At 45.9% G+C, this 27,641-nt stretch overlaps 1 protein-coding gene across 1 annotated transcript in view; it reads left to right on the forward strand.

Annotated features, from left to right (window-relative positions):
* The window catches only part of LOC144685849 (PH and SEC7 domain-containing protein 2-like), a 225,679-nt gene that overhangs the window by 33,164 nt on the left and 164,874 nt on the right, over positions 1–27,641 (forward strand). Inside the window, exon 2 of the mRNA XM_078550800.1 lies at positions 23,383–24,094. Coding sequence (XP_078406926.1) covers positions 23,472–24,094 — 623 coding nt within the window. The 5' untranslated portion in view covers positions 23,383–23,471. The remainder of the gene's footprint in view (positions 1–23,382; positions 24,095–27,641) is intronic.

Consider the following 27,641-nt stretch of genomic DNA (forward strand, 5'->3'; position numbering starts at 1 on the left):
ACACTTCCGTACATTATACTCCATCTGTCATCTTGTTGCCCACTCATTTAACCTGTCTATTTCTCTTTGCAGCCTATCAGTGTCCTCCCTACAGCTTACCTGCCCACCTAGCTTGGTACCATCAGCAAACTTTGATACATTACCCCCTGGCTGGGAGTTTCCGTGCCCGTCGACACCGGGCGTGTTCGGTGGCATGAGCGGACAATATGGCAGGATCGGTTTCACGACGTCATGAAACTAGTTTGCGATTGTCCGCTCCACCCGCCACATTCCCCGCCATCAGACGCCGGGAACCTCATTATAATACATCAGCATATCATTATAAGACCAATCCGCCAGATTCATCCCTCCCGCTGGATCATCCGCCCACAATGGCGGGAAAACACACCGACGTGTTTCACAACAGCGCGTAAGCGAAGTGCACCTGGCGGGCTGCACTTCACTTGGGACTTCAAGGTTTGTTTGCCTACCTTGCTCCGGTGAGCACTCACAGCCATCAGCGCCAGGCTTCACAGGCAGCACCACATCACTTTTAGGGGGCTCGCAGCAGGTCTCTATAGGCCAGATCAGCCATATGTGGGTGGCTTTTCAATGGTTGCAGGGCTAGGGCTTGCTTGGCGAAGGGGGGGAAGTGGCCTCAGGCAAGGAAAGAGGCTGCAGGACGAGGGCTGCACCGGGAAAGGAGGGTAACCCAGGGTGTGTGTGGGGGCACATGTTGATCTGTGCAAGTCGTCTCAAGATGGTGAGGGCTGAGCAGGCAGTCTCCAGAGGAGATGAGGCCAGATGGAGATTATGTGTGTGAGAATGGGTGGTGATGTCCCTTGAGCTGGCAGTGAATGAGATGTCAATGAATGTGTCATGGGCTTGAGTGTGCGGGTTTAGAGTGATGAGATGGTTGTCATACCCCGGCTGTACGGATGAGATCATTCATCCTCTAACTGCATTGGATGGCCAACCTCTTCTGTGCAGTATTGGCACTGATCACCTCTGCCACCGCCTCCCAAGCCTGGCTGGTCATGCTGCTGCCCATCCTGCGGCCAGAGTGGGGGTAGAGGACATTGCGGCAAGCCTCCACAGTATTCAAAAGGCATTTCAGTGATGTGTCACTAAACCTGGGGGCTGCAGTCTTTTTACCTTTCGTGGACATCTTTCCTGCAGTAGTCCTGGGCTGGAAACATTGAGATATGTGCACGCATCTGGATTTTAAATATGGCGCCTGGCGTGATGAAGTGGCGAGGTGATGGCATCGTAGGTGTATGAGAGCCCACCCACCATTGAAACGGCGTGTTTCCCAGGAACGCATAACTAACACGGCGGGTTTGGGACAGTACAGCGTGAAAAGCCGCCATTGTGGCTGGCAGGTAAAATGTCGCTACTGCATTTAGTGCAAATCTGGGACGATTCCATCCTCTGTCCCTTCATCTAAGTCACTAATATAGATTGTAAATAACTGAGACCCCAGCACTGATCTTTGTGGCATCCACTATTCACTGCCTGCCAACTTGAAAAAGCCCCATTTATGCCCAGTCTCTGCTTTCTATCCATTAACCAATTCTTTATCCTTGCTAAACCCAACTCCATGAGCCCTTTTCTATTAAACTTTTGTATGGCATCTTATTGAATGTGTTGTGGAAATCCAGGTATACTACATCTACTGGTTCCCTTTTTACAACTCTACTAGTTACATTGTTGAAAAACTAATAAATTTGCCAAACAGAATTCCTCTTTAGTAAAACCATGTTGAATTGTTCTAATCGTATTATGCTTTTCTAAGTGCATTGTTAAGACTTCCTTAATAATAGATTCCAGCATTTTCCCAACAACTGATAATAGGTTAACTGGCCTGTAATTCACTGTTTTCTCCATCCCTTCTTGAAAAAACAGTGTAACTTTTGCCAGCTTCCAATCTGCTGGGACCTTTCCTGAATCTAAGGAATTTTGGAAAATCATAGCCAGCACATACACTACCTCTGCAGCTATCTCTTTTAGAACCCTGAGGTGTGGGTTTCGGGGTTTGTCAGATTTTAGTCCTTTACGTTTTGCCAGTACTTTTTCTCTGCTGGTATTAATTTCCTTAACTTCCTCAGTATTTTTAGCCCCTAGGTTACCATCTGTTTCTGGTATGAAACTACAGGGAAGACAGACACAAAATATTTGTTCAGTGCCTCTGCCACTTCTTCATTCCCCATGATAATTTACATACGAACATATGAACAAGGAGCGGGAGCAGGCCATTCATCCCCTCATGCCAGCCGTGCCATTTAATAAGATCATGGCTGATTCTAAGGGACCAATGGTTACTTTAGCTACTCTCTTCCTCTTTATATACTTACAAAAGCTCTTACAATCTGTTTTTATATTACAGGCTAGTTTACTCTCATGTTCTATTTTTTCCCTTTTTATAAACTTTTTGGTGGTCCTCTGCTGGTTTCTAAAACATTCCCAATCCTCAGACTTGCTACTGTTTTTTGCAACATTGTAAGCCTCTTCTTTTAATCTAATACCATCCTTAACTTTCTGAGTGAGCCATGGATGGGTTTTTCTTGCTGAATTTTTGTTTTTCAATGGAACGTATTTTTGTTGAAGATTTTGAATTGTTTCTTTAAATGTTTCCCACTGTTCTTTTACCTCCATACCTTTTAGCCCATTTATCCAATTAACCTTAACCAATTCTCCCATCATACCTATCTAATTGGCTTAATTTAAGTTTAAGATTCTTGTTTGTGATTGGAGTATGTCACTTTCAAACTTAACATGGAATTCAGTGGGTATTATGATGAGTATTCGGTTGCTTAAGCAATGCTTCCTCTGCCTGGACTGCTCTAGAGGAGCCCTACAGTGCTGACTGAAGATTGTCACGATTCATTGTGGCCTGTTGTATTCTGCATAACTTCACTGTCATGAGGGCAAAGCCCTTGCCACCAGGGAAATGGCAAGCAGCTGAGAAAGGGGAGGAGCAGGTAGAAAGGAGGAGGCAATCAACATATTCCCTTTCAAACCTGGGTGCCTGTCATCACCTCATCTAACTGCGGCACCAATTAGCACAATCCCAATTCCCTATTCAACAATGCTGTATACTCCAGATGAGATGATGCAGATAATCAAGATTCGAGCACAGACAGAAGGCATCAGCATCAGTGAGGATGCCTTGCTTCACCTGGGAGAAATCGGCACTAAGACAACACTGCGGTACTCTGTGCAGCTCCTGACCCCTGCCAACCTGCTGGCAAAGATCAGTGGGAAAGATGGCATCGAGAAGGAACATGTGGAGGAAATCAATGAACTGTTCTATGACGCCAAGTCGTCTGCTAAAGTTCTTGCTGAACACCAAGAAAAGTACATGAAATGAGAAGCTCGTCACTGAATCAACAGTGTAAAACTGTGAATGTTGGGAATCTGAAATAAACCAGGAAACTGCAACGGAAATACACGGGGTTCACTAACACCTGAAGAGCGGAAACATGGTAACATTTGGGACAGGGACTGGCTGTCAAAACAAATTGTCAAAGAAAAAGTAACAATCCCACACCTTACCTTCCCTCTCTCTCTGACCATCACAGCTTCCTCTTGGCGAAAATGCTGAAATAAAAGCCAGCACAAAACAACCATTCAAACAAATTTATCAAGTACACCATCCAATATTTCATTTAAAAATCAACTAATCACCCCTGTGCATTCACCTAGTGCCTGTCTTTGCCTGGCCTAGCGCTCCTATGCAGTGCTGTCACACTGGCTGCAGGATGGCTGGTGGAAGGTTGCTGACTTCCACTAGGGGAGACTGAAGATGTTCTTGAGCAGCGCTGACCCTAGAAAGGCCTCCTTTGGATCATATCACCTCAGCATGGGCAGACGGCAGTCTGGGCTGGCTGGCTGACAGGAAACAGCAGGGGCACTGGAAAGGTGGCAGTGGTGGTCAGATGAATGTTATCACCTTGAGTCCATGGATCCACTGCCACTCTTCTGGGGTGGCAGCTCAGCAATCTCAGTAATCTGTTCGAGAACAGATTGCTAGGCTGCTGTGACATTCTACAATCCCCTTTGAGCACTGATATTCACAGCTGTCTGTAACTGTGGGCGGAATTTTTTGTCCTGCGAGTGGGCGCACACCCGACCCGAATGGGAGTAAAATAGTGTGCGATAACATAGGGTAAGTGTCCTGACATAATCACGCACTTGTGCGATATTTTGCTCGGCGGGTGTGCACAGGTGCTGGAGTGGCACCCGCCATTAATTAACAGGCCACATAGGCCATTAACAATCCAATTGTCTGTGATTTTTTTGTTACCCGTCCGATTTTCTGCTCGTTGCACAGGCAAAACGGGCAGGCGGCCAGCCGACATTTTCTCAAACCTCATCCAAGGGCAGATAAAAAGGGTCAGCAGCATTGCCAGTGTGAGTAGTGAAGACTGTAGGAGATAGTTTGCAGCTGGCTGCTTATTGGCACTTGGCAGCTTCATCTCTGTTCGGGGCTTCATTCTTAGCATTTCCAGGCCTCATTTCGGGACTCATTGCTGTCTGCCAGGCCCCCGAAGATTTCAGACCATTTGGACCCTCCCAGCTATCAGACAGCTTTCCTTTCCTTTTTCCTGGCTGCTGACCCTGCTGTCTTGTTGGCTCTGATGACCTTGGTGGTCGTTCTTTGGCCAATGGAGCCTGTGTTGACTCTGCCTGGGTGGGAGCGGCCAGTGCCATGGCTGGCATCTCCCCAGTCACTGCAGACTCATCAAATGCCATGGTCGCTGGCGGAAGGGTGGAGGAGCCATAATCTGGAGCACCCCGAGAGGAGCCCGCAGAGACGGCAGGCAACTTGTGCGCCAATGTGAGGCTGCTGTGGACCTCCCTGCTCACTATTGATGGACGGGCACCTAGCTGGGACACTGGGTGCCTCATCCAGCTCCCACACTGACACTGACTGCCTGAGGTCAGTCTCTGTGTAAGGGCTTGCGGGTCCGAGTGCAACCCCAGGAATCCCTCATTTTGTCCCTGGAGCTGCCTCTCCTTGAGTGTTGCCACTCCCTCAATGGAGGAGGCAGTACGATTCCCCATGATAGTCAATGCAGTACTCATGCTCCACATGGACTCCTCCATCATGGAAACCATGGCATGCAGACCGTCATGGATTTCCGCCAGATCATCCTGCACGTCTCACTGGGCATCCAGCATCTGCCGCCTAATAGACGACTCCAGAGGCTCATCACCAGCCTTCGACTGAGCATCGTCCTGGTCCCCAGCAGTCCTCCGACTGCCGACGCCCTGGACACTCTCTGCCTCCGCCTGCACCTCAATTGTGAAGTGCCCTCACCAATGTGCACCGAGATACTAACTGCCGATCTAATGCCCACCGAGGTGCTGGTATCTGTGCTGGTGCCTGCCTCAGAGACTGGGTGTGATGCAGGTGACAGTGACACCCGGTGGTCCCCTGGTGTCAGGGGTTGACCTTCGGGGTCTGCAGATGGGATGCCTTCTGGTGAACCTAAAAGGGAGAAGAAGGACATGTCATTAGTTAAAGTCATCACACTGTCTCTGTGCATGCCAGCCACCCTGGTGAGACAGTGGAGATCTGCATCACAGTGTCATTGTCTTCCAACGATCAATGGGGACATCAGCTTCAAGGCTCACTAGAGCGTCGCCAGAGACTGCAGTAGAAGGTTTCATAATCCGAAAGCCTCACCTCTGTGCACTGCACTCTTACCTTCGTCTGGCACACCTGCCTCTCCACGCTCGGTTGCACGGGGAGCATGCCGGCTCTCCAGTTCCAGGGCACCTTGCTCGAACCAGGAAAGATCAGCAGGTTGGGCGGGCCTCCGCTTGTACGTGCCCTCTCGACTTGGTTATGGCTTGTCTTCTCCTGAAAGGACAGAGGAGCATTGATTAGTCCACTTTCTACCTGCAGCGCTATTGGCCAACCACAGCTGAGGAACACCTCACAGGGCACATCCAAGTCATGGCCCTCGAGCCACAAGGAACTCAGCCCAAGCAGCCGGGGCTCACCCACTTGGCCAGCTCCGCCATGATTGACAGTTGGCACTCAGACTCTAGCACTCCTGAGGTCCATGGGGGGACGGCCACACTTTAACACTTCTGCACACTGACCCATGCCAACACGGTACCCACCCTTCCTGAGAGCAGCAGGTCATTAAGCACTCCTGGCACTGCATCCATGTACGCCACATCACGTCATGGCTGCTCACCCGGGCTGCTACCTCCTCCCATGCCCTCTTGGTGCGGTGTAGTGGCCTCCTCCTCCCATTTCTGGGAACAAGGGTATCCTTCCTGGAAGCCACCTCCTCCACCAGGACCATGAGGCACCTGGCCCTGTGCTTTTCGGATGAGTGCCCACCCAACCTGCCCTCTTGCCTGGGATTTGTTGCTGCACTCGAGTGCATCTTCAGAATGGCAGCCAGACATCCTTCCCTGGCAGCCTTTTTGGGGCTACCTGGGCCTTCTTTCTACTGGCCGCCACGTCATCATTGGACCCGGCAACAAACAGGCCCCTGCCCCTGCTCGGCCCTTCCCGGCCTGTGATGAGCCGCGTTTCACACTGGACGGGCCTTAATTGGCCCGTCACTGTGAAATTGTGGCTGGGGCCGACCGCCGCTATAGCCGGTTTTGCGGTCGTTCCCGGGCCCGCCTGCTGTGCCTGCCCAACGAGGGCAAAATCCAGCCCTGTGTGTCAGCAATCTGCTCTTACATTGCAACAGGCTGAGATTGTATAACTTTAGTCTGAGCTTTCACTGCAGCACTGTCATTAGCTGCTTTTGCTGCAATGAAAGCTGAGACATCGGCCATTAGATTCTTATCATGGTTGAGTCCACAACGGTTCTCATGAAGTTGGTCACCACTCCCATGCTGGAAAGGATGGATTCCAAGGTCTGTGCAAAGCCCTATGCCAATTTGTTGCTGGACTCCTCCATGCTCCTTGTAAGTAACAGCAGGCAGCTTTCTGGCAGGCCTGCCAATGTACCAAGTACTTCATTGTGCAGACCCATCAGTCTTTTTCTGTATGCCATTCCTTTGAGATCTGCTAAACTCTTGCCCAGAAGCTGTCATCTGTGCGACCCTCTCTTCCCGCTCAGGCTGCAAGCTACCCGTGTCCGATGACTCAGCATATCCAGATCCTGCTTCTATGCTACCCTCAAAATTATGCATAGTGCCAGTATCTGAGCAGGTGGCTGCCAGTATGAGGCCGAGTAACTCTGTTTCATCATCATCAATCTCTTGTTCATCTTGGGTATCTGCAAGGAGAAAGGCACAAGGGGAAGATTGTGGTGAAGGAAGGCAGAGGAAGCAAGAGATGCACGCTACACCATTCTTTGGGTGAGGACATGAATTGGTGAGCAAAGGAGGATGGTGAGTTGAGCAGTGTGTAAGGCTAGTGGAGCATTTGGTAGGATATGGCATTTGAAAATGCATTTACAGACATTGACCACTTGTGTGAGGTCATTGAACTTTTGCAGCAATGCATCTAAGACCTCGGGGCTACCCTCCCGGCATTGACTGCAATGCCTAGTTGCTCCTACTGTGTTCTGAGTGTCTGTCTGAGGGGCTTCATACTCTCTGCCCTGTTGCTCATATTCATTTCCTTGATGATGAGACACTCTTTCCCCAGCCACTACCAGCACCTGCTGCAGGTAGAATGCACCTCCCTTATAAGAAGTGCGGCCTAGCTTTAAGCGATGCTGGCCTCACACGAATTTGGGCCCCCACTGAGGCATACAGCCACTCAGCAATGTGTCTAGAACTGGCATGCATACTATTATTTAAGTTATCCATCAGCATGGAGTTTCTGTGCTGCCTGTATCACAATGAATGGTTAATTGTGCTTTATGATTCCTGTGCCTGTTTTTGGGCCTTTTCCAATTTTCTCCCCATTATCTTTTATTAGAAGTGGTAATTAAAGTAGAAATCATGTGGTGGCGTACTGCTCCTGAATGGACCAACTTTTAAAAAGCCTGTTCTGTAGCAATAATATGCTGGGAGTGGGCTAAACAAGCTCAGGTTAGACTTCTGCTCTTCAGTGGACAGGAAGCCCCACCCTCAAGAGCTGCTGGCCTTGGCAGTGACGGAGCTCATTAGTGGGCACTGCTGAGACTGCATGGAGGGGCAGGAAGAAGAGCGCTGGTCACCAAAGAGAGCTAAACCCCGGCGTTTTAGGGCAGGGAGGGATGGCAGGGCTTAGGGAGGGGGGAGACAGGTTGGGGGGCCGGGCTTTGGAGGGCAGGCGGGGTGGAACGATGTATTTGGGGAGGGTGTTAGCACTTGACCTTGTTGGCAGCTAGCTAAGGAAAGTAAGTCTTAGGGGGCCAATCACTTTGGGGCCCAAGGCAGGAATGGACGCAGCCTGGTCAGCATTGGGTGAAGCCGTGGAAGCTGCCTATCGCCATATTTAAAGGGCTACCAGCCTGTATTTGTTGCTGCCTGGATAGAGAACTTCTGGCTACTGCTGGTTTGAGTTCCCCTGACACTGCAACCTTGAGACAAACTGCCTCTTGCCTTGTAGCAACATCTGCTGCTCCCCTCACTGAAGATTCAAACTTTTGAGTCAATGGCTAGGCAAGAGGTGGCCAAGGCACCTTGACTTCCCTCCAGGCACACCTTCTCATCAAGGAGTCAGGGAGGTGCCATTGTGCACCACAGGGAGGAGAAGCAACACTCAGGCACCCAGAGATCTTCACCCCAAGACACTCCAAGGGTGCCCGGCTGCTCTAACTCCCCTCCGCCAGTGACCTCCAGCAGATCAGCTAAGGAGGGTGCCACTGCAGCTGTGCAGGAGATCCCCAGCAGTCCAGGGATCTCCAGGCTTCAGAACACCAGAGGACAGCCACAAAGGTTATCTCAGCCAACCAGGCATAGCAGCCAGCAGGTTGCCTCCACCTCAGCTGCAGGTGTCAGAGATGCACCTACGTGTATTGATAGGAAAAGGAAGATTAAAGAGTTTTGAAATCGCACAGGTGTACATGCAATGCAAATATGTAAAGCACTTAATATATTAATGATCACATTTTAATGTTGTGTCTCAGTGTTTGAGTGGGCTGTTATTTGATGCAATGATTGCATTCATTGAAGGGCACTGTGCAATTTAAACATTCACATCTGCTTGGTTTGGACCTGTGTTCGCTGCACTCATTGTGTGACCCCCATCTGATGCCTTCTCAGATGAATTTCATCTGGGAATAGCTAAACCTTGGGTGTCAGTTGGGAAATCGAGGACTTGTTAAGCATCTTGAAGGCCCGCAGCTGCTGTGCAAATACTGAAACAACGTTAGATAATGATGCCCAGAGCTGTCCGCAGCTGAGATATTGCATGTGTAGGTATTCCCCTCACGACTGTTACTCAGGCGAGCTGATGACCCCACTAAGACGGGGTGGGGATTTTCTGGCCCTGCCATGGCGGGACCTGCTGTGGGGTATGCAGTGGGCCAGCCAAAAGTCCATTGACTTTCGGCGAGACCAGACAATCCTGACGGTGGGCGGTGCCAAAAAATCCTGTCCTGAGTGTCCCGCTTTCCCATTGCAATAGGCTGAGGCATCCAATGCAGCATGAATATGTGCTTGCTGTTGGGAAGGGAGAGAGGCATTTCTCCCTACAGGTGCACACAGTCCAGGAGATGTGTTTTTTTATGCAGGTTGAGAACCTGGACACGCTGCCAGTGATGACACAATGCTGTCTGTGCAGTCCTCACTGCTTACCGCAGATGTCCATAATCCCTTGGCAGCCTCGTCACAGAAGCACAAAGCCAATTTCTTAAGGATCACAAAGTAACATTTATTATACAAAACAGAGCAATAGATCAATCAAACAAAACATAAACACTCCCTCCCTTGAGGGAACGCAGGCCTCCCAAGCATCTTCAGAAAGAAGCCCAGAATGGCCAGTGACTAATGTGCCCCCTCGAATCTTGCCACAATGAGATTATCATGGGCCTGTCTGCCATGTCACAGCACTGTCAGCCTCTTCCACAGCTTCTGCACCATCCCTTTCCTCATCATCACCATTGCCTGCTCCTTCATCATCTGAGATCGTCCTCAGTCTCCCCCTCTGCTAATTCCTCAATCTTTTGATGACCAAGGTTAAGCAGGGCACAGCATACCATGACCATCTTGGACACATGGTCCAGAGAATACTGAAGAGCTCCGCCTAACCGGTTTAGGCATCGGAACCTCACCTTCAGAAGCCCAATGGTCTGCTCTATGGTGGCTTTTGTGGAAGCATGAGCTGTATGGTATCTCTCCTCTGCCACATGCTGCAGTTCCTTATTGGAGTCATAAGCCAGCTCTTCTGCAGATATGTTTTGTCACCCATGAGCCAGCGCTGCAGTCGATAAGGGTGAGCATCTGTAGAGAGAGAAACAGAGTTAATGTTTCAGGTCTGTGACCTTTCATCAGAACTGAGAAAATTTCAAAATGTAACAGGTTTTAAGCAAATGAAAAGGGGGCGGATGGGCAGAAGAACAAAAAGGAAGGCCTATGATAGGGTGAAAAGCAAGAGAGATTAAGTGGCAAAAGGGTTCATGGTATGAAGCCAAAGAGAGCTGTAATGGGACAAATAATGAAACAAAAGATGTGTCTAAAATTGCAGGGTAGCAGCCGTCTGAATGTGAAGTAAATGGATTAAGAAAGAAATACAAGAAAATTCTGAACCAGCAAGAAGACATGAAACAAAATAGGGGCAGAGGTTATGATCTAACTTGGTGAATTCAGTGTTGAGTCCAAAAGGCTGTAAAATGCCCAGCCGGAAGATGAATTACTGTTCCTCGAACTTGTGTTGAGCTTCATTGGAACACTGCAGCAGGCCAAGGATAGAAAGATCAGAAAGGGAGTTAGGTAAACAATTGAATTGATGGGTGACAGGAAGCTTAGGCCCTGCTTGTGGAATAAATGGAGGTGTTCCACAAAGTGGTCATCGAGTTTGCATTCGGCCTCCACATCATGAACAGTGAATACAGTGAACAAAAGACAAGACAACACAGCCAATTATCACTCCATCAGTCTACACAGCAAACTGTGGAAAGTGTCAACAGTGCTATCAAGCGGTACTTACACAGCTATAACCTGCTTACTGACACATAGTTTGGGTTCTGCAGTGCCACTTGGCTCCTGATCTCATAATCCCCTTGATCCAAACATGGATAAAATAACTGAACTCAAGAGGCGAGTGCCTGCCCTTGATACCAAATATGGCATCATGGAGCCCTAGCAAAACTGAATCCTGTGGAGAACAGGGGGAAAACTGCCCACTGGTTGGAGTCATACCTAGCACAAAGGAAGAGGGCTATGGTTTGTGGAGACCATCCATCTCAGTCCCAGAACATCGCTGCAGGAGTCCCTCAGGGTAGTGTCCTAGGCCCAACCATCGCTTAATCAATGATCTTCCCTCCATCATAAGGTCAGAAGTAGACGTATGTGCTGATAATTGCACAATGTTCTGTACCATTTGTAACTCCTCAGATACTGAAGCAGTCCATGTCCATGTGCAAAAGACCTGAACAACGTTCAGGCTTGGGCTGATAAGTGACAAGTAACATTCGCACCACACAAATGCCAGGCAATGACCATCTCCAACAAGTGAAAATCTAACCACCTTCCTTTGACATTTATTGGCATGATCATCGCTGGATTCCCCCATTATCAGCAACTTGGGGGTTACCATTGACCAGGAACTGAGTTGGACCAGCTATATAAATACTGTGACTACAAGAGCAGGTCGGAGGCTGGGAGTTCTGTGGCATGTAACTCACCACCTGATTCCTTCAAAGTTGTCCATCATCTACAAGGTACATGTCAGGAGTGTGATGGAATACTCTTCACTACCTGGATGAGTGCAGCTCCTACAACACTCAGGAAGCTCAACACCTTTCAGGACAAAGTAACCTGCTTGATTGGGACTCCATCCACCACCCTAAACATTCACTTCCTCCACCACTGATGCACAGTGGCAGCAGTGTGTACTGTTTACAAAATGGACTGCAGCAACTCCTTCCTCAGCACCTTCCAAAACTCGGCCACTACCATCTAGAAGGACAAGGGGAGCAGATGCATGGGAACCTTTAAGTACCCCTCCAAACCACAAACCATCCTGACTTGGAACTATATTGTTGTTTCTTCACTGTCACTGGGTCAAAATCCTGGAACTCCCTTCCTAACAGCACTGTGGATGTACCTACATCACTTGGATTGCAGCAGTTCATGAAATCGGCTTACCATCACCTTCTCAAGTGCAATTAGGAATGGGCATCAAATGCTGGCCTAGCCAGGAGTGCACACACTCCTTGAACGAATGAAAACATATAAAAAAGAAATTGAAAGAAGTACAAGTAAATCACTGTTTCACTTGAAAGGAGTTTTTGGGGCTTTAGATGGTGATAAGGGAGGAGGTACAAGGGCCGTGTTCCATCTCCTGCTCTTGCATCAGAAGATGCCAAAGGGACAAGAGGCGTTGGCGCTGATTAAATGGTGAATCAGGGTGCCGTCAAGGGATTGGTCTTTTTGGAATCCTGAAAGGGGACGGCAAATTGTGTTCGGTGATGGCATCACGTTGGAGATGGTGGAAATGGTGCAGATGACCTATTCAATATGGATGCTGGTTGGGATGGAAGATGAGGGCAAGGGGAACTCTATCAAGATTTTGGGGGGAAGGGTGGGAACTGAAGTGCATGAAATAGAATGGACACGGTCGAGGACCCTGTAAATAATGGCTCGGAAGATCCTTGGTTAAGGAAAAAGGAAGACATTGGAAGTGGTAGCCTGGAAGGTTGCATCATCCAAACAGGTGCGATTGAGACTGAGAAACTTGGAGGATTTAATACAGTTCTTACAGGATGCAGGATTTGAGGAAGTGTAGTTAAGGTAACTTTAGGAGTCCGTGCACTTATAGTGAATACTGGTTGAAAGCCTATCCCAGAAATAGAGACGGAGAAGTCAGGGAAGGGAAGGCAAATATCAGAGATGGATCATGTGAAGGTGAGAGAAGAATGGAAATTGGAAGCAACTTCAATGAAATTTTCCAGTTCAGAACAAGAGCAGGAAGGGGCACTTGTACGGTTATCAAAGTACTAGAAAAAGAGGTGAAGGGGAAGCCTGAGTATGAATGGAACAAGGAAGGTGCCACATTTCCCACAATAGGTCAGGCATAACTAAGACCTATGCAAGTACCCATGGCAACACCTCTGGCAGAAGTGAGTGGTGTTGAAGGAGAAATTGTTCAGGATGAGAACAAGTTATTTTTAAAAAGGTGCTTGGGACTTGGATTGTTCAATGACTACTGTTTGTATGAGAAAAATGGCTTTGAAACAGTATGGCCTTGTAATACGTGGTGTCAGAAGTTGGATCTGTATCTTTAATAGGGAAAAAAAAAGACCAAATCCAGTGGAGGAAACATTTAGAGAATTCTTGTGGTCTCTGCGAGCTCTGCGCCAAGGTGCTGCACAAAAGAGAACCACTCAGATCCTTGAGGCCCAGCAAGTGGCCCACCGGGCTGCACAACAGAGGACCTCTCAGACCCTTGGGTCCTAGCAGGAGACTATCCAACTACTAGTGAACCAGGTTGCCTAGAGTTGGTAGAGATTGCTGAATTGAGACAGCAGCAGGGCTAGATGGAGGGTCAGGAAGTACCCATGAAACCTGTCCGAATTAGTCTAATGTTGTAGAAAATGACTCTAGAGGATAACATGGAGGCATAACTCTTGTCTTCGAAAGATGTGTCAAACGGGAAAGGCGGCTAGCAGTTCAATGGGCTGGCATTGTTGCACTCTTTTTCAGCTTCTTTAACAGAAAACCTTGCAGAAAGTTTCAAGAGTATGCTAAGGAAAGGATGGGAGAAACTAGGATAACCTACTATAGTATCACATGTTTGCAGCTAAGCAGGTGCCACAGCCCTCTACAGGGTTTCCCCCTTTTGAGCTACTGTGGGGTAAGACAGACTTGTGAAGTACTCAACATTTCAAATGAGGGATGGGAAGAATAAAACTATTCCTCCAAAGCTAATGCCAAACATGTAGTGAAGGGAGCTGATTGAGGCAGTTATGCCCGTAGTGAGGGCTCATTTAGAGAAGGCACAGGAAAGCCAGAGAGCCCTGTATAATAGAGAGGTCAAGGTCAGGACCATACAACTGCACCGTAGTTCTTGTCTCATTTAAAAGCAAGCTGTTTGCAAGGTGATAGGGGCTTATAAGGTGATGGAGGTTGTTGGCCTGGTGTGTAATAAGATCAGAGAAGGTATCCTGAGCAGATAAACCATGTGAACCTCCTTAAGCATTGGATGTCGGGGGAGGGGTAGGTGGGGTGCAGTGATACAGCGAGAGAGAGAAAAGCTCTTGTAGTGAGGACGGAACGGCTGGGGGCATCAAAATTTTTCTGGAAGTATATACATTATATTGATTGGAAGTCTTGAGCATTGTGCAATCAAATTTCCAATTTGCAATGCTGGTGAGCGAGCGTTCTTGCTAGCATTCTGGAATAGATCCCCCTATAATGCCACCACTAAAACAGGAGGTGTTGGAATGTCAGACGAACATGAAACTTTTTTTCTGCTAACATCACCAACATTAATTTCTATGCTCTCATTTCTTCTCTGATTATCCTTCTACTATTACATGGGCCATAGGAAGGCCATAAGTGCCTGGCATTTGATTTTTAAAGCTCAAGGAGTTCAAATTTTGCACTTATATTTACCTCTCATTGGTTTTTGCTATTTAAATTTAGCAAATTTAGAGAGAGGTTTGTCAGCCCTGTACAGCTGTACTAATTTTGCAGTTCTCTTGGTAAGTGAATTAATAATGAGTATTAGCCAGTAAGCAAACTAATAATGAGTATTAACGCAGAGCAGCTTCACTTGAGTGAGGATTTCACGAGAGTGCGAGGAAATTTGGCAAGTGTGGGAGTTCAGTGAGGTGGAAGGTGAGAAATCGTGTTTGATATATAAAATAAGTATAAACAAACAGAGTTAAATTAGAACTGTGGGCTAAGTTTCAGTAAAGATCTAAAGCATGTAATTGTATTTAACAAATTAACCTTTGTTACAAGATAAGACTATGAATAGATAATGAGTAATATTTCAAAACTTGTATGTTATTTAACAAATTAAGTTTTCAATAAGATGGCAAGGCAGGTGATGTGTTGCAGCAATAGCATGTGGGGGCTGGGGAACACCAGTGTGATTTGCAACAACAACATCTGAAGTCAGTGTCTGCAGGTTGGGGAGCTTTGGTTCAGAGTTGATGAGTTAGAGTCCGAGCTTAAGACACGGCAATGCATGGGCTGGGAGAATGTTACCCGGACACTTTGTTCCAAAAGGAGGGTGTGACAATGACTGAGTCATGTATGGGGATCCAGAAGGTAGCATTGGAGGAGCTTTAACTCTTGCAGTGGTCCAACAGGTACAAGGTTTTTGCAGCTTGTATGGACGAGAGTAGGCACTTCAGAGAGGCTGAGCAAATTGACCACAGCATTGTGGTACAGGGGGCCATTCAAGTTGGGGAGTAAAGATGAAGGTAGTAGTAGGATACAGTATAGTTGGGGTGCAGCCAAGATTGTGTTGCCTGCCCAGTGCCAGGGTTAGACATCTCCTTGGGGCTGGAGAGGAGCTTGGGAGGGGAAGGATTGTCATTGTCCACAAAGGTACCGCTGACATAGGCAGGACTAAGAAAAAGGTTCTGCTGAGTGAGTACAAGCCGCTAGAAAAATGGAACCACAAAGACAATAATCTCTGGATTACTACCGGAGCTACAAGCAAATTGGCACAGGGTAAATAAGATCAGAAAGTTGAATGCATGACTCAACAAATGATGTTGGAGAAACGGGTTTCAATTCATGGGGCACTGGCACCAACACTGGGGAAAAATGGATCTATTCCATTGGGATGAGCTTTACTTGAACTGTACTGAACCATTGTCCTGGAAAGTCAAATAAGTAGGGGTGTAGAGAGGGTTTTAAACTAAATAATGGAGGGGAGGGTCTGGGTGAGAGGAAATTTATAAAGTTAAAGAGAAAAGGTAAAGCATCAGTACAAGGTAGCAATATGGGTAATGACAACCAGATTATGAGAGAAAGGGCCAGGGTGTACAAACATAGGACTGCACCAGAAATTAGGGTCAGCGTTGGGGGAAAATGGCAAAAAAGATAAATTCAAAACTCTTTATCTGAATGCATGTAGCATTTGTAAAAAGATAGATGAATTGATGGCATAAATGAAAATAAATGAGTATCACCTGAATTTTACGTGCCCCCAGCAGCCGTGCTTCCCTTGGTGGGGGCACGTAAAATGGGATGGGCGGCCATCCAGCCACCTTCCCACCCACCATGGAGCTCATCGCCATAATACGGGGTGGAGTGGGAGGGAGGCAGGTAGGCACCGAAATTGGAAGCCCTACTGCCATATTAAAATGAGCAATTAAGGGTTAATTAGACTTGTTATCAACAAAAAAAGCTGCCTTCCTTTTGTTGTGGGCTTCCTTTTCTGGAAAAGGCAATTTTTGCACCGGGGAGGTGGTGGGGGCTCCCTAAAAAAAAACGTTTGGTGTGGGCAGCAAAGCAGGAGCGGGAAGCCGAATTTTTAACCTGAAATGGTTAAAGTGTGGGAAGGGAAGTGGGGGTGGGTGTTGCGGTCATTCTTCGGGGCCGCCCTTTGCCTTTCATGGGGTGGCCCCCCTTAGACTGAACATCCACTTCCTTACTACCTACTCCCTCTCTTAAAATCACTCCCTTCCCACCACTGCCCCTCTTCTAAATGATCCCAAACCCTGCTGGCCCAAGACCCCGAACTTAACTGCTCCCGGGATCCTAGGCCTTGGGCTCCACTCCAAACCTGCAGTGCTGGCAGGAGCCACTGGCACTTTCGTGGCACTGCTGGGACTGATGGAGCTGCTGGCCAATCTGACTGGCTGGCAGCTCCAAGGCAGGTCTTCTGATCCACTGAGGGGCAGAAGTCCCACTCGGCCTTCGTTAACGAGCCCCGCAGCGTTTTATTGCTGTAGGGCTTGTTAGCACGAAGCGTGTTCGCTCCACACCGACATGGTTTCCGTGGAGATTGGGTGGCGTGCCGTCCGCACGCACACCCACCCCGGAAAATGCAGCCCAAGAATCCCCCACTAGCAGCATTCTGGGGGTTACCATTGACTGGAAACTGAATTGGACCAGCCATATAAATACTGTGGCTACAAAAGCAAGTTAGAGGCTGGGAATTCTACTGAGAGTAACTCACCTCCTGGTCCCCTAAAGCGTGTCCACCACCTACGGGGTTCAAGTCAGGAATGTGATGGAGTACTCTCCATCTGTCTGGATGAGTGCAGCTCCAACAACACTCAAGAATCTGGACACCATCCAGGACAATACAGCCAGCTTGATTGGCACCCCAGCATTGCTTCAACTTTCACTTCCTCCACCACCGATGCACAGTGGCAGTAGTGTACTATCTACGTGATGCACTGCAGCAACTCACCAAGACTCCTTCGACAGCACCTTCCAAACCCACAACCTTTATCACCTAGAAGGTCAAGGGCAGCAGATGCGTGGGAATACTACCACCTACAAGTTCCCTGCCAAGCCACACACCATCCTGACTTGGAAATATATTGCTGTTCCTTCAATGTCGCTGGGTCAAAATCCTGGAACTCCCTCCCTAACCGCATTGTGTGTACATACCCCAAATTGACCGCAGTGGTTTAAGAAGAGAGCTCAACACCAGCTTCTCAAGGGCAATTAGAGATGGGCAATAAATGCTGGCCTAGCCTGCGATGCCCATATCACATGAACAAATAAAGAAAAAGGTGGCCAAGACTAGAAACTGAATATTCAGGGGTGCTTGACATTTTAGAAGGATTGGCAGAATGGAAAATGAGGTGGGGTAGTTCTTGTTAATAAAATATGAGATCAGTACAGTAGTGAGAAATGGCCTTTGCTAGGAAGTTCAAGATGTAGAATTAGTTTGGGTGAGAAATAGCAAGGGAAAATGCCATTGGTGGAAATAGTATACAGACCCACTAACAGTACCTACACTGTAAGACAGAGTATAAATCAAGAAATAACAGGGGCTTGTAAGACATGTTCTGTCATAACCTTGGGTAACTTTAATTGTCATATACATTGGACAAATCAAATTGGCAAAGGTAGCCTTGAAGTCAAGTTTATAGTGTGTATTTGGGACAAATAGAACAATATGTTGTGAAACGAACCAGGGAAGGGGCTATTTTGTATCTGGTAATGTGTAATGAAATTAGATCAATTAATGATCTCATAGTAAAGCATCTTCTAGGGAAGAATAATCATAATGATAAAATTTCACATTCAGATTGAGGGTGAGAATCCTGGGTCTGAAACTGGTGTCTTAAACTAAATAAAGGCATTTAAAATGGGTATGAGGACAAAGTTGACTAAAGTGGACTGGGAAAATAGATTAAAAGATAAGATGGTAGAGAAACAGTGGCAGACGTTTAAGAAGATATTTCATAATTCTCAACAAAGATATATTCCATTAAAATAGAAAGATTCTACAAGAAGAATGAATCATCTGTGGCTAACTAAGAAAGTTAAGGATGGCATCAAGTTGAAAGAAAAAGCATACAAAAGCTGAGACTTTACAGTGCAGAAAGGGAAGGCAATGCAGGTGGGGGGTGTCATAACATTTTGTGAGATGGTGTTGGGTCAGGCCCCCTTTATGAGCAACAAATGGCAAGCTACATGTGGACGCCGCTTGCATTTCCGAATTAAACCATGGAGAAGCACTTGAGCTTGTTAAGGAGGTAATCGGACCTGATGTCACGGGCCCCTCCGTATTTTAATGGACGGGGGATGCGGAACAGTTTGAGCCTAAGCAGCTTTTAAAGGGCAGCTAAGGGTGGCAGCAATTGTTATTGCTGCATTTGGCAGCCACACAGTGAAGCTTTTTACATTTTTTCCCAGAAAGGAGTGGGGCAGCCATTTATTTGCGGCCGAGGCCACCTTAAAAGGATCATAGCCCTGGAAGGGGCACCTGGAGAGGACCCTGGGGGGGGTTGGGTGTTCGACAGTTTTGCGGCAGCTACTAAAAGGCTGTCCCAGTCAGCATGGCAATGTCCTGATAGCATTCCAGAGGAGGTTCATCCACGGAGGCGGAGAACCTTATTGATTGGGGGAGTTGCAGGTACACGGGTCTGGAACACAGCAACCTCCTGGCCACCTGCAGAGGCAGCCTTGATGGGGAAGCAGCAAAAGGCTGCAGGGGGTCTGCGAGCAGTTACCACCACGGAGGCAAAGATACCCTTGGCCATCGTCTACAGAGTGTCAGTGTCGCCAAAGTCTGTGCCTCTTCTAAGAGGCCATGATTGACCTGTGTGCCATGGTGGTGGAGGAGGTGAGCTTTAGTTGTATTGGTGGTCACCTATGCCAGTAGTGCTGAAGGCACTTTGGCCTTGAATTTCTATGCCTCAGGTTCATGCCAGGGGCTCACTGGAGACATGTGCAGCATCTCCCAATCTGCTACACATTGCCGCATCAGGGTAGTGACAGATGCCTTCTCCAGGAAGACCAGCCAGTACATTAATTTCTGAACTAATGCAGACAGCCAGGCCAAGAAAACTAGAGGATTCTGTGCCATTGTTGGATTCCCTCAGGTGCAAGGTCTCATAGACTGCATGCATGTGACCATCAAGGCTTCCACAGCCAGCCAGCAGCCTTCATTAACAGGAAGGGGTTTAATTCTCTTAACATGCACATTGGCTGTGACCATAGTTCCCCTTCTCTTTCCACTTTCAGGATTTGTAGTCTTTTTCTTATTTATTTCGTATGGTATTGTCTTGTTCACATTTGTCTTTATCTCGTCTTTGCCTACAAGCTATCTAATCCTTGGCTTGTGTTTATTATACCTACTCTATAGTAAGTTGTTAAAGGTTTCCATTTTTTCCCACTTAGCATTTTCTTGAATATTAACTTCTATGTGGATTTATATAAACTGCTAACTCATTCCTTTGCAGTTGGCCTTTTTAAAATGTATATCCACTTTTATTTGTCCCAGATAATGCCAAATATATTGTGTAATTATTTAAGTTCTGATAAGATGTAGAATAAAACTCCCAATATTGTACTCTAATCTCAGAGTGAAATCAGCACACCCTTCTGTACCAATCCGATGTTTCCATTTCTCATACTAAACATCTAAGTAAGGCTGCCAATGTAGAGAAGACTCGTGCCAAATTTTGAGTGTTTTTAATATTTTGGCTTTGTAGTCACCCAAATAGATTGAGATGACCCAGAATACTTGGAATTTTGTTTCTATTGGCCTGGACTAGATTCAGTTCCAAGGTTCCAGAAGTGAAAGGACCAGTCCCACAATGTAATATTATAATAATGTGCAGTTTCTGCTTTTCTAATATTTAGGAGGGGTTATGTTTAAGTTATAAACCTTTAAGCACTACAGTAGTTTCAACTCCTGATTCAAGATAACATTGCTACCTTCGATGCCACATGTGCACATATATTAGGAATAAAATAATTTAATTCATCTACATTTATTAATGTAATTGCATGGATAAAACTTTATTTTTAACTTCATTACTAAATGATATTAATGACGGAGTTCTGAAGTGCATTTGCTTTATTTTTTAATTTAAAGAATTTGTCACTATCAGATCATTCTGTACCAATCAGAAGAGTGGATGACAAGGGCATCTTGGATTTAGCTTACATTGAAAGTGCTACCCTGTGAAATGGACTATAGTTGATGAGCCATGCCAGTTTTCACAGAAGTCAAATCTCTTACACTGCATATTGTTTTGAAACTAATTTTCACAATGCTTAACGGTTAAAATGAACAAACTCATAATGAATAGTGCTGTGTTAGGATGTGGGTTTACACATGTGAATCCCCACAGCAAATTCGGATTTATGTTGTCCAAGTAAGCCACCAAGTTACGGGACAAGGAATAAATGGAGGTTGCCTAAGGATTCAGCCACTTTATGAGCATTGGAAATAAATTTTCCATTCATTTTACTGGGAACATGTGTGATTTTGAAAAAAAAGACATAAAAAGAGATAAAATTAATAATTGCCTTAAGATAGAAGCAAAACAGAACTTGCATTAATTGTTATACTGAAGCTAGCTGACTTGTAATTTGTTTAAGTAATTAGCAGCAGGTTTGTAACTGAGTTAGGAAGAAAAAATCTGAATAAAGTGTGTGAAATTTAATGGGTAATTGAAAAGTGACCTTTTAGGCAGGTCACAATGTTCTGTTCTTTTCAGTATCTGAAATCAGTCTACTTTTACAAAACAAAAACAAAGTACTGCAGATGCTGGAAATCTAAAATAAAAACAGAAATGCCAGATGTGCTACGCTTCTTCATGTCCTGCTTCCTGTAAGGAGTCTGTTTAACTTTTTCATCCTCCCAGTTTCTCTGTCTTCAATGCATCTGTTCTTATGTTGCAACCTTCCATACCAACACACCCGATATATGTCTTCCCTTTTCTTCAAACAAAAATCCCCTGCTCACCCCTACACCCCCAAACCCCACCCTGATTGACAGAGCCTTTGACCATGCCCATTTCTTTTTTCTCACTTTTGCTCTCATCCCTTCCCCTCCCTCCCAGAACCATGATAGGACTCGTCACATCCCACAAAGCCCTGTATTCAATCACTCTCAGCCATTTCTGCCACCTCCACTGTGATGCCACCACCAGACACATCTTCTCCTCCCCTTCCCTTTTATCATTGCAAAAGGACCGTTTCCTCTGCAACACCCTAGCCCTTTTTCAGTTGCACTTCTTCTTCCCATGGCACCTTTCCATGCCATTGCAGGAGATGCAATACCTGCCCCTTCTCACCGCCCAAGGATCCAAACACCCTCCCAGGTGAAGCACGATTTACTTGTTTTACTGCATTTATTTCAATTTAATACACTATATTCATTGCTCACAATGTGTCTCCTCTACGCTGGGGAGATCAGGCGCAGATTGGCTGACTGCTTTGTGAAGCACCACCATTTAGCCCATCGCCCCATCATTTTAGTTCTGCACTATCATTCCGCTCTGACTTTTCTGTCCTTGGCCTCCTGCAGTGTTCCAATGAAGGTCACCACATGCTTCAGGAACAGCATTTCATCCTTTGACTGGCAACTTTACAGTCTTTTGGATTCAACACTGAGTTTAATCATTTAGATTGTAACCTCTGCCCCCATTTTGCTTCTTTTTTCTTTTCTTTTTTCTCTTTTTTGACCCTTTCTTTCTTTCGGATGGCAGCTGTTCGTGATTTTGTCATTCATACCTCCTTTAGAAATACCTTTGGTTTCTTTGTTTGTCACTTTACTACTCCCTTTGGCCTTGCACCATGAACCCTTTTGTTATTTATTGTCTCCTGCCTTCCACTCTATCACAGACCTTCCCTTTTGTTCCTTTTTCCACCTCCCCCTTCACCTGCTTAAAACCTAACTTTTCACGGTTCTAATGAAAGGTTGAGGACCTGAAATGCTGGGCTGAATTAAACAAGGCACTGGATTCCCTACCCCCCAGATAAAAAGTCAGGCAGGAACCCACCGAGGGGAACAATAGGCCTTTAATAGTCTGGAGACAGGCTTTCTGCCCTTCTGTATCAGGAAGTCCCACCTCAGAGAGCTGCTGACCAATCAGAGACTGGTCACTGTCCAGCACTTCAGGACAGAGACATGTGGATCAGGATTAGGGTAAATGTTTGAGGGTCTTGCTGGGTGCCCACCAAACTGGCAGTCCCCGGCGAGGGTTGGGAGTAGGTGGGAAGGGAGATGGGGGCGTGCATTGTGAGGAGGGGTTGAGGGGGCTGGAGTTTTGAGGCCATAAGGAGAGGGCAACCTGTAGGGGGGGAACGTTGTTTGAGGCCCTCCGATGGCCTTGGGGCATGTTTATGAGGGAACCCCCTGCCCGCCAATAGCCTGTGCAGGGAAACCTGTCAGGCTGGCCATTTGGCATGGACCTCTCCTGCCACTGGTTAAATCCTGGTGGTGGTAGGGTGAGGCCCTTAAGTGGGCATTAACTACCCACTTAAGGGCCTCAATTGGTCCACTGGTGGGCAGGCTATCCTATGCCACCACTATGGTGGTAAAATTGCAGTGGGAGCCGTGACAGGTGGTAGGCAGTGGGCAGGCTGCCCCCTGAATTTAACAACCCCTGCCTTTTAGCCTTCTGATGGGGAGCCATAATATCCAGCCTACTAATTTGGTTTATTTCTCCACACAAGCTGCCTGAGATCTTGAGTATTTCTAGCATTTTCCTCTTTTGAAAATAATGTTAATCATGTAATGTAAATTAATCTGTTCTTCCCACAATAATTATTTCCTGTAAAATATTGTATTCTAAATAGTCTGTCTGCTTACTGTAGTATTATTTATGTTTAAGTTTTTAGAGCTACAGGCTGTTCATTCAGAAATTTTTCTCTCTTTTCCTATAGATTTAAGCTTCACCTTAATCAACTGTAAGTGACAAAACAAAGCGCACTTCAAAAACTGGAAGATTGCATAACTTCTATAACACCTTGACATGAACCAAGAAAAGAATGCCCCTTGTACCTCAGGGGATAGTATCGAGAATCAGATCAATACCTTGGTACAAGAAACAGCTATCCATAACAGAAGTAAAAATCACCTGACAGCCACGGAAGGTCGAGCTGCAAATGGGCATGAACAGATGTTTCTAAAGATGGATACATTAAGCTCAGAATACACACCAGGTATAACAGCTATGCAGCGAACTTCTGATAAAAGTTCACTTATAGGAGATGAGAAATCAAACAATGCACCTGAACGTCTGGGAACAATAACCAAACAAGAACATGTGGCACAGGGCATAAAAATGCCTGTGCAGTCAGGTCAAGAATATGAAGCAGGGAGGATGAATACTTCTAGTCTCACACTTGAGGCTAATGCGATAGCAGAAACAAGCATAACATGTCCTGATGGCAAAATTGCTGAGGGAGTGGCTGGAATATTGGCAAATGGAATCAGTTGTAACTTAAAAGCTGGGGAGGATACTGGTAAAAGATCAGAAAACATCATACTCATGGAGTTGGCTGAGAAAAAAGGCAGCAGTATTTTTTTGGAGGAAAGTGCAGCATGTGGAAAGGATACACAGATGAAACGATGTGCAGAAGAGGAGCAGAAAAGGTAATTACCTGAAGGAGATGTATCAGGGTTCTGGGGTTCCTTAATTACCAAAACACATGCTGCCGTTAATGGCAGCAGCACTTGATTTCGCAATTATAGCAGTTGTTCTGATGCCAACTGAATATATGGTTTCAGGCTTATAGGGAACAATGGAAATTATTGGAGGCATAAAAAAATACAAATACTGTTTTTGGATGCATTATTATGCATAGTCAAGCCATACTTTTATTAAAACAACAAATTCCTGCAGAAGCTGGGAATCCAAAACATAAACAGAAATTTCTGTTACTTTCAGATTTTGCGATTGTAATGTATTTTGTTTTAATTGTTTATTGTCTATGGGAATTGATGGAAACCAATTTCAATTATGCATTGTATCACTTTTAAGATGTAGATGATGTAAATACTGGCAAATATCAGAACTCACGATTACCAGTTAACCCACATTTTATTCACCCTAATATTTAGTGGTATAAATGTGATTGCTTCTGCGTTACTCTTTATCAAAGTGTATGGTGTGTGTTTTCTAATTTCTTCTGTGTGACTCTGAGTTGATGGAGCAAATCAGGCGATGGCTGCTGAGTCTCAGTTTTTGCCTATAGGATGGAGGTGTCTATTATCTCCTTGAGCTGGTCTTCCAGCCAGCATGCTGCAAGTGCTCCAATTCCACCAACACTTGATCCTCCTCATTTGTGCTGTGTACTTCACTAAGTGCTTAATTCTGCAACTCGCCAATGCAATCCACACCCGCCCCACCACCACCACCCGCTGCCCCACTGGTGGAGTGGACGAACATGTGCTGGCTACTACAGAAAGGATGCTACTGGGTATTGTGAGCTGGTTGGTTGGGATCAGCCATTGGATTCTGCCATTTCCTCCTTTTTAGAATTCTAGGAATGAGATACCCTTGAATTTTTAGATAGCCAGATATTGCTGTATCCTAATGTTTGCCTGTGTGTGGGTGGATGAATGAGTGTATGAATAAAGAGAAAGAAATAAAACAAAGGATAATGTTAGACTTATACCTCATCATTGTCTCCAATCTCCTATGTTGCTTCCAAGACCAAAATCTTCAGTTCCCTCTTGTCTTGAGTCAAGGATTGAAACTTAAGTAACTCTTTTCCTATCTGCATATTTTGGCATCTTCTTCTTAGGACTGAGGATGACTTTCTTGTACTCTGGAGTTGTGGGTCCTGAGGTGACTAAAATGTCCACTGCTGGATCTGCACACTTTGCCACAGGTGGGGAAGATAGTGTTTGATGAGGCGGGTGGGTGGGATGCTTGAATTTTGATACGCTGCTTCCAATGTTTGAGCTTGGGCTCCACCTGGGCCTGTCAGGGACATTCAAAACGGTTGGCCCCTTCACGGATGCTTCTCCAGTTTGGGTAGTCTTGAGCAAGAGATTCCCATAAATTGGTGGGAATGTTGTATTTTTTCAGGGAAGCTTTGAGGATGTCCCTGAAATGTTTCCTCTGTCCTCCTGGTAACCACTTGCCGTGGCGAAGCTCGGAGTAGAGAGCTTGTTTTGGGAGTCTTGTGTCAGGCATGCGGACGATGTGGCCTGCCCAGCGTAGCTGATTAACCATAACCAGTGCCTCACTACTGGCAACGTTGGCCAGAGAGAGGACACTGATATTGAAGCACCTATCCTGCCATTGAATTTACAGGATTTTGCAGAGGCATCGCTGGTGATATTTCTCCTCTTAAATCAGGGATTTAAGGTGTCTGCTGTACATTGTCCATGTCTCTGATACATACAGGAAGGCAGGTAGCACTGCAGCGCTGTAGACCATGAGCTTGGTGCCAGGTTTGAAGTTTTTGCCATCAAGTGCTCCTTTCCTCAGATGGCTGCGCTGGCACACTGGAGGCGATGTTGAGTTTCATCATCGATGTCTGACCTCGCTGAGAGGAGGTTCCCAAGGTATGAGAAATGATCAATCTTGTCCAGTGGTTCGCCAAGGATCTTGATAGTCTGGGGGGTGGGGTGGGAGCGGGGGTTGTGTTGCACAGTAGGAGCAAGGTGGTAAAGGACCTTTGCCTTCTGGATGTTTGGCTTGAAGCCCATTCTTTCATACTCTTCAGTGAATGTGTCAGCGATAGTTTGGAGCTCGGCCTCTGAATGTGTGCATATGCAAGCGTCACCAGCATACTGCGGTTCAATGACAGAGGTTGGGGTGATCTTGGTTCTGGAATGGAGGCCTCATAGGTTCAAGCAGATAGGAAAAAGATATGCTTTAAAATATGGATACGAGAAAACATTAGTTTGACCAAATGCCAGAGCATCAGCCAGCTTAATGTGAACATGCAGCTTGCACATGTATACAGTGTACTTCTCTGGTTCACTGGCATCAGTTGCTCTTGTAAGCAGTCCAAACTAAGGCATCTTACTTTTTATGAGAGTTGACTCACATTGCTCTATATCTAAATGCATGATAGTACAACTTGGGGACATAACAATAGCATTCCACAGTGATGTAATTCAAATGAAGGTAATGAAGTGGCTTCAACTTTGCTAAATGAAGAACGAGCGAACCCTTGGTACAATGATTCTTGATATGAAATGTTAAGCTTCTTTAGTAAGTGAACATTCAGAGCAAGTTATGGTCAGATTAATATGGTTCAACTGGAGCAATTTATCTGTGTATGATACAAAATACAGAATGTCATATTTCCCATATTAAGAATTGTCTTACTTCACTTGGATGTCTTTTACTGTCCTCCAGCATTTTTTTTTACCCCCTGCAAAGGCCCACAGTTTTCCCTCTATCAAACCCAATTTTTCCTCCATCCTTTTATATTTTTAAAATAACTTTTTTTCTGTCCCTGTGTCTCAATTTTTAATCTCCCTCTTCACAAAGTCAGCGATCACAGGACTTCCCAATACAATGGGTGTGAGTTGTTCTTCGGTTGCCTATACAAACTCACAAATTGTTTATTATTTAGTTTTTGGGGAAACCAACTTACGTTTAACCTTAGCTATCTTTCATTTAGGTGCTTTATTTTAAGAAAAGCTGGGAGTGTGTTCTGCTGAGAAAATTAGAACATTGTAATGAACCATTATTTTAAAATTGTTTCTGTGGAAAAATAGTTACTAAATATTGACAGGTGACTGCTTGCAACATAACATTTTTAAAGTATGCAAAGTGAGAACTTTCTATAGCCTATCAGATTTTTTTCCTTACCTTCCCCTGGTCCGGCTACCGACGAGGGGAAAACACTCTCTGCAGCATCCTATGCCAAAATTTGAGCTTTTCTTATCAAATGAATTATCATTTCTTTATGTGTATATATGACATTACCAACCAGGTTCACTCATAGAATGACCCAGCTTGATTTGATCTACAACTGTCCCAGAATAGATGTTGGAGTAATTTTCTGGCTTTGTGTTCCTGACATGGAGTCATGCCTACCATGAGCAACACAAGATTAAACCATTATACCTGTATGTTTGCATCAGGCACCCAAAAATAAAGTCATTCTGTGAAAGAAATACGAGGATCTTGTGGGTTTTATTTGAATATGCTGAACTGCCATTTCTGAAACAA

Source organism: Cetorhinus maximus, chromosome 10, assembly GCF_964194155.1.
Source record: "Cetorhinus maximus chromosome 10, sCetMax3.hap1.1, whole genome shotgun sequence".
Classification (NCBI taxonomy): domain Eukaryota; kingdom Metazoa; phylum Chordata; class Chondrichthyes; order Lamniformes; family Cetorhinidae; genus Cetorhinus; species Cetorhinus maximus.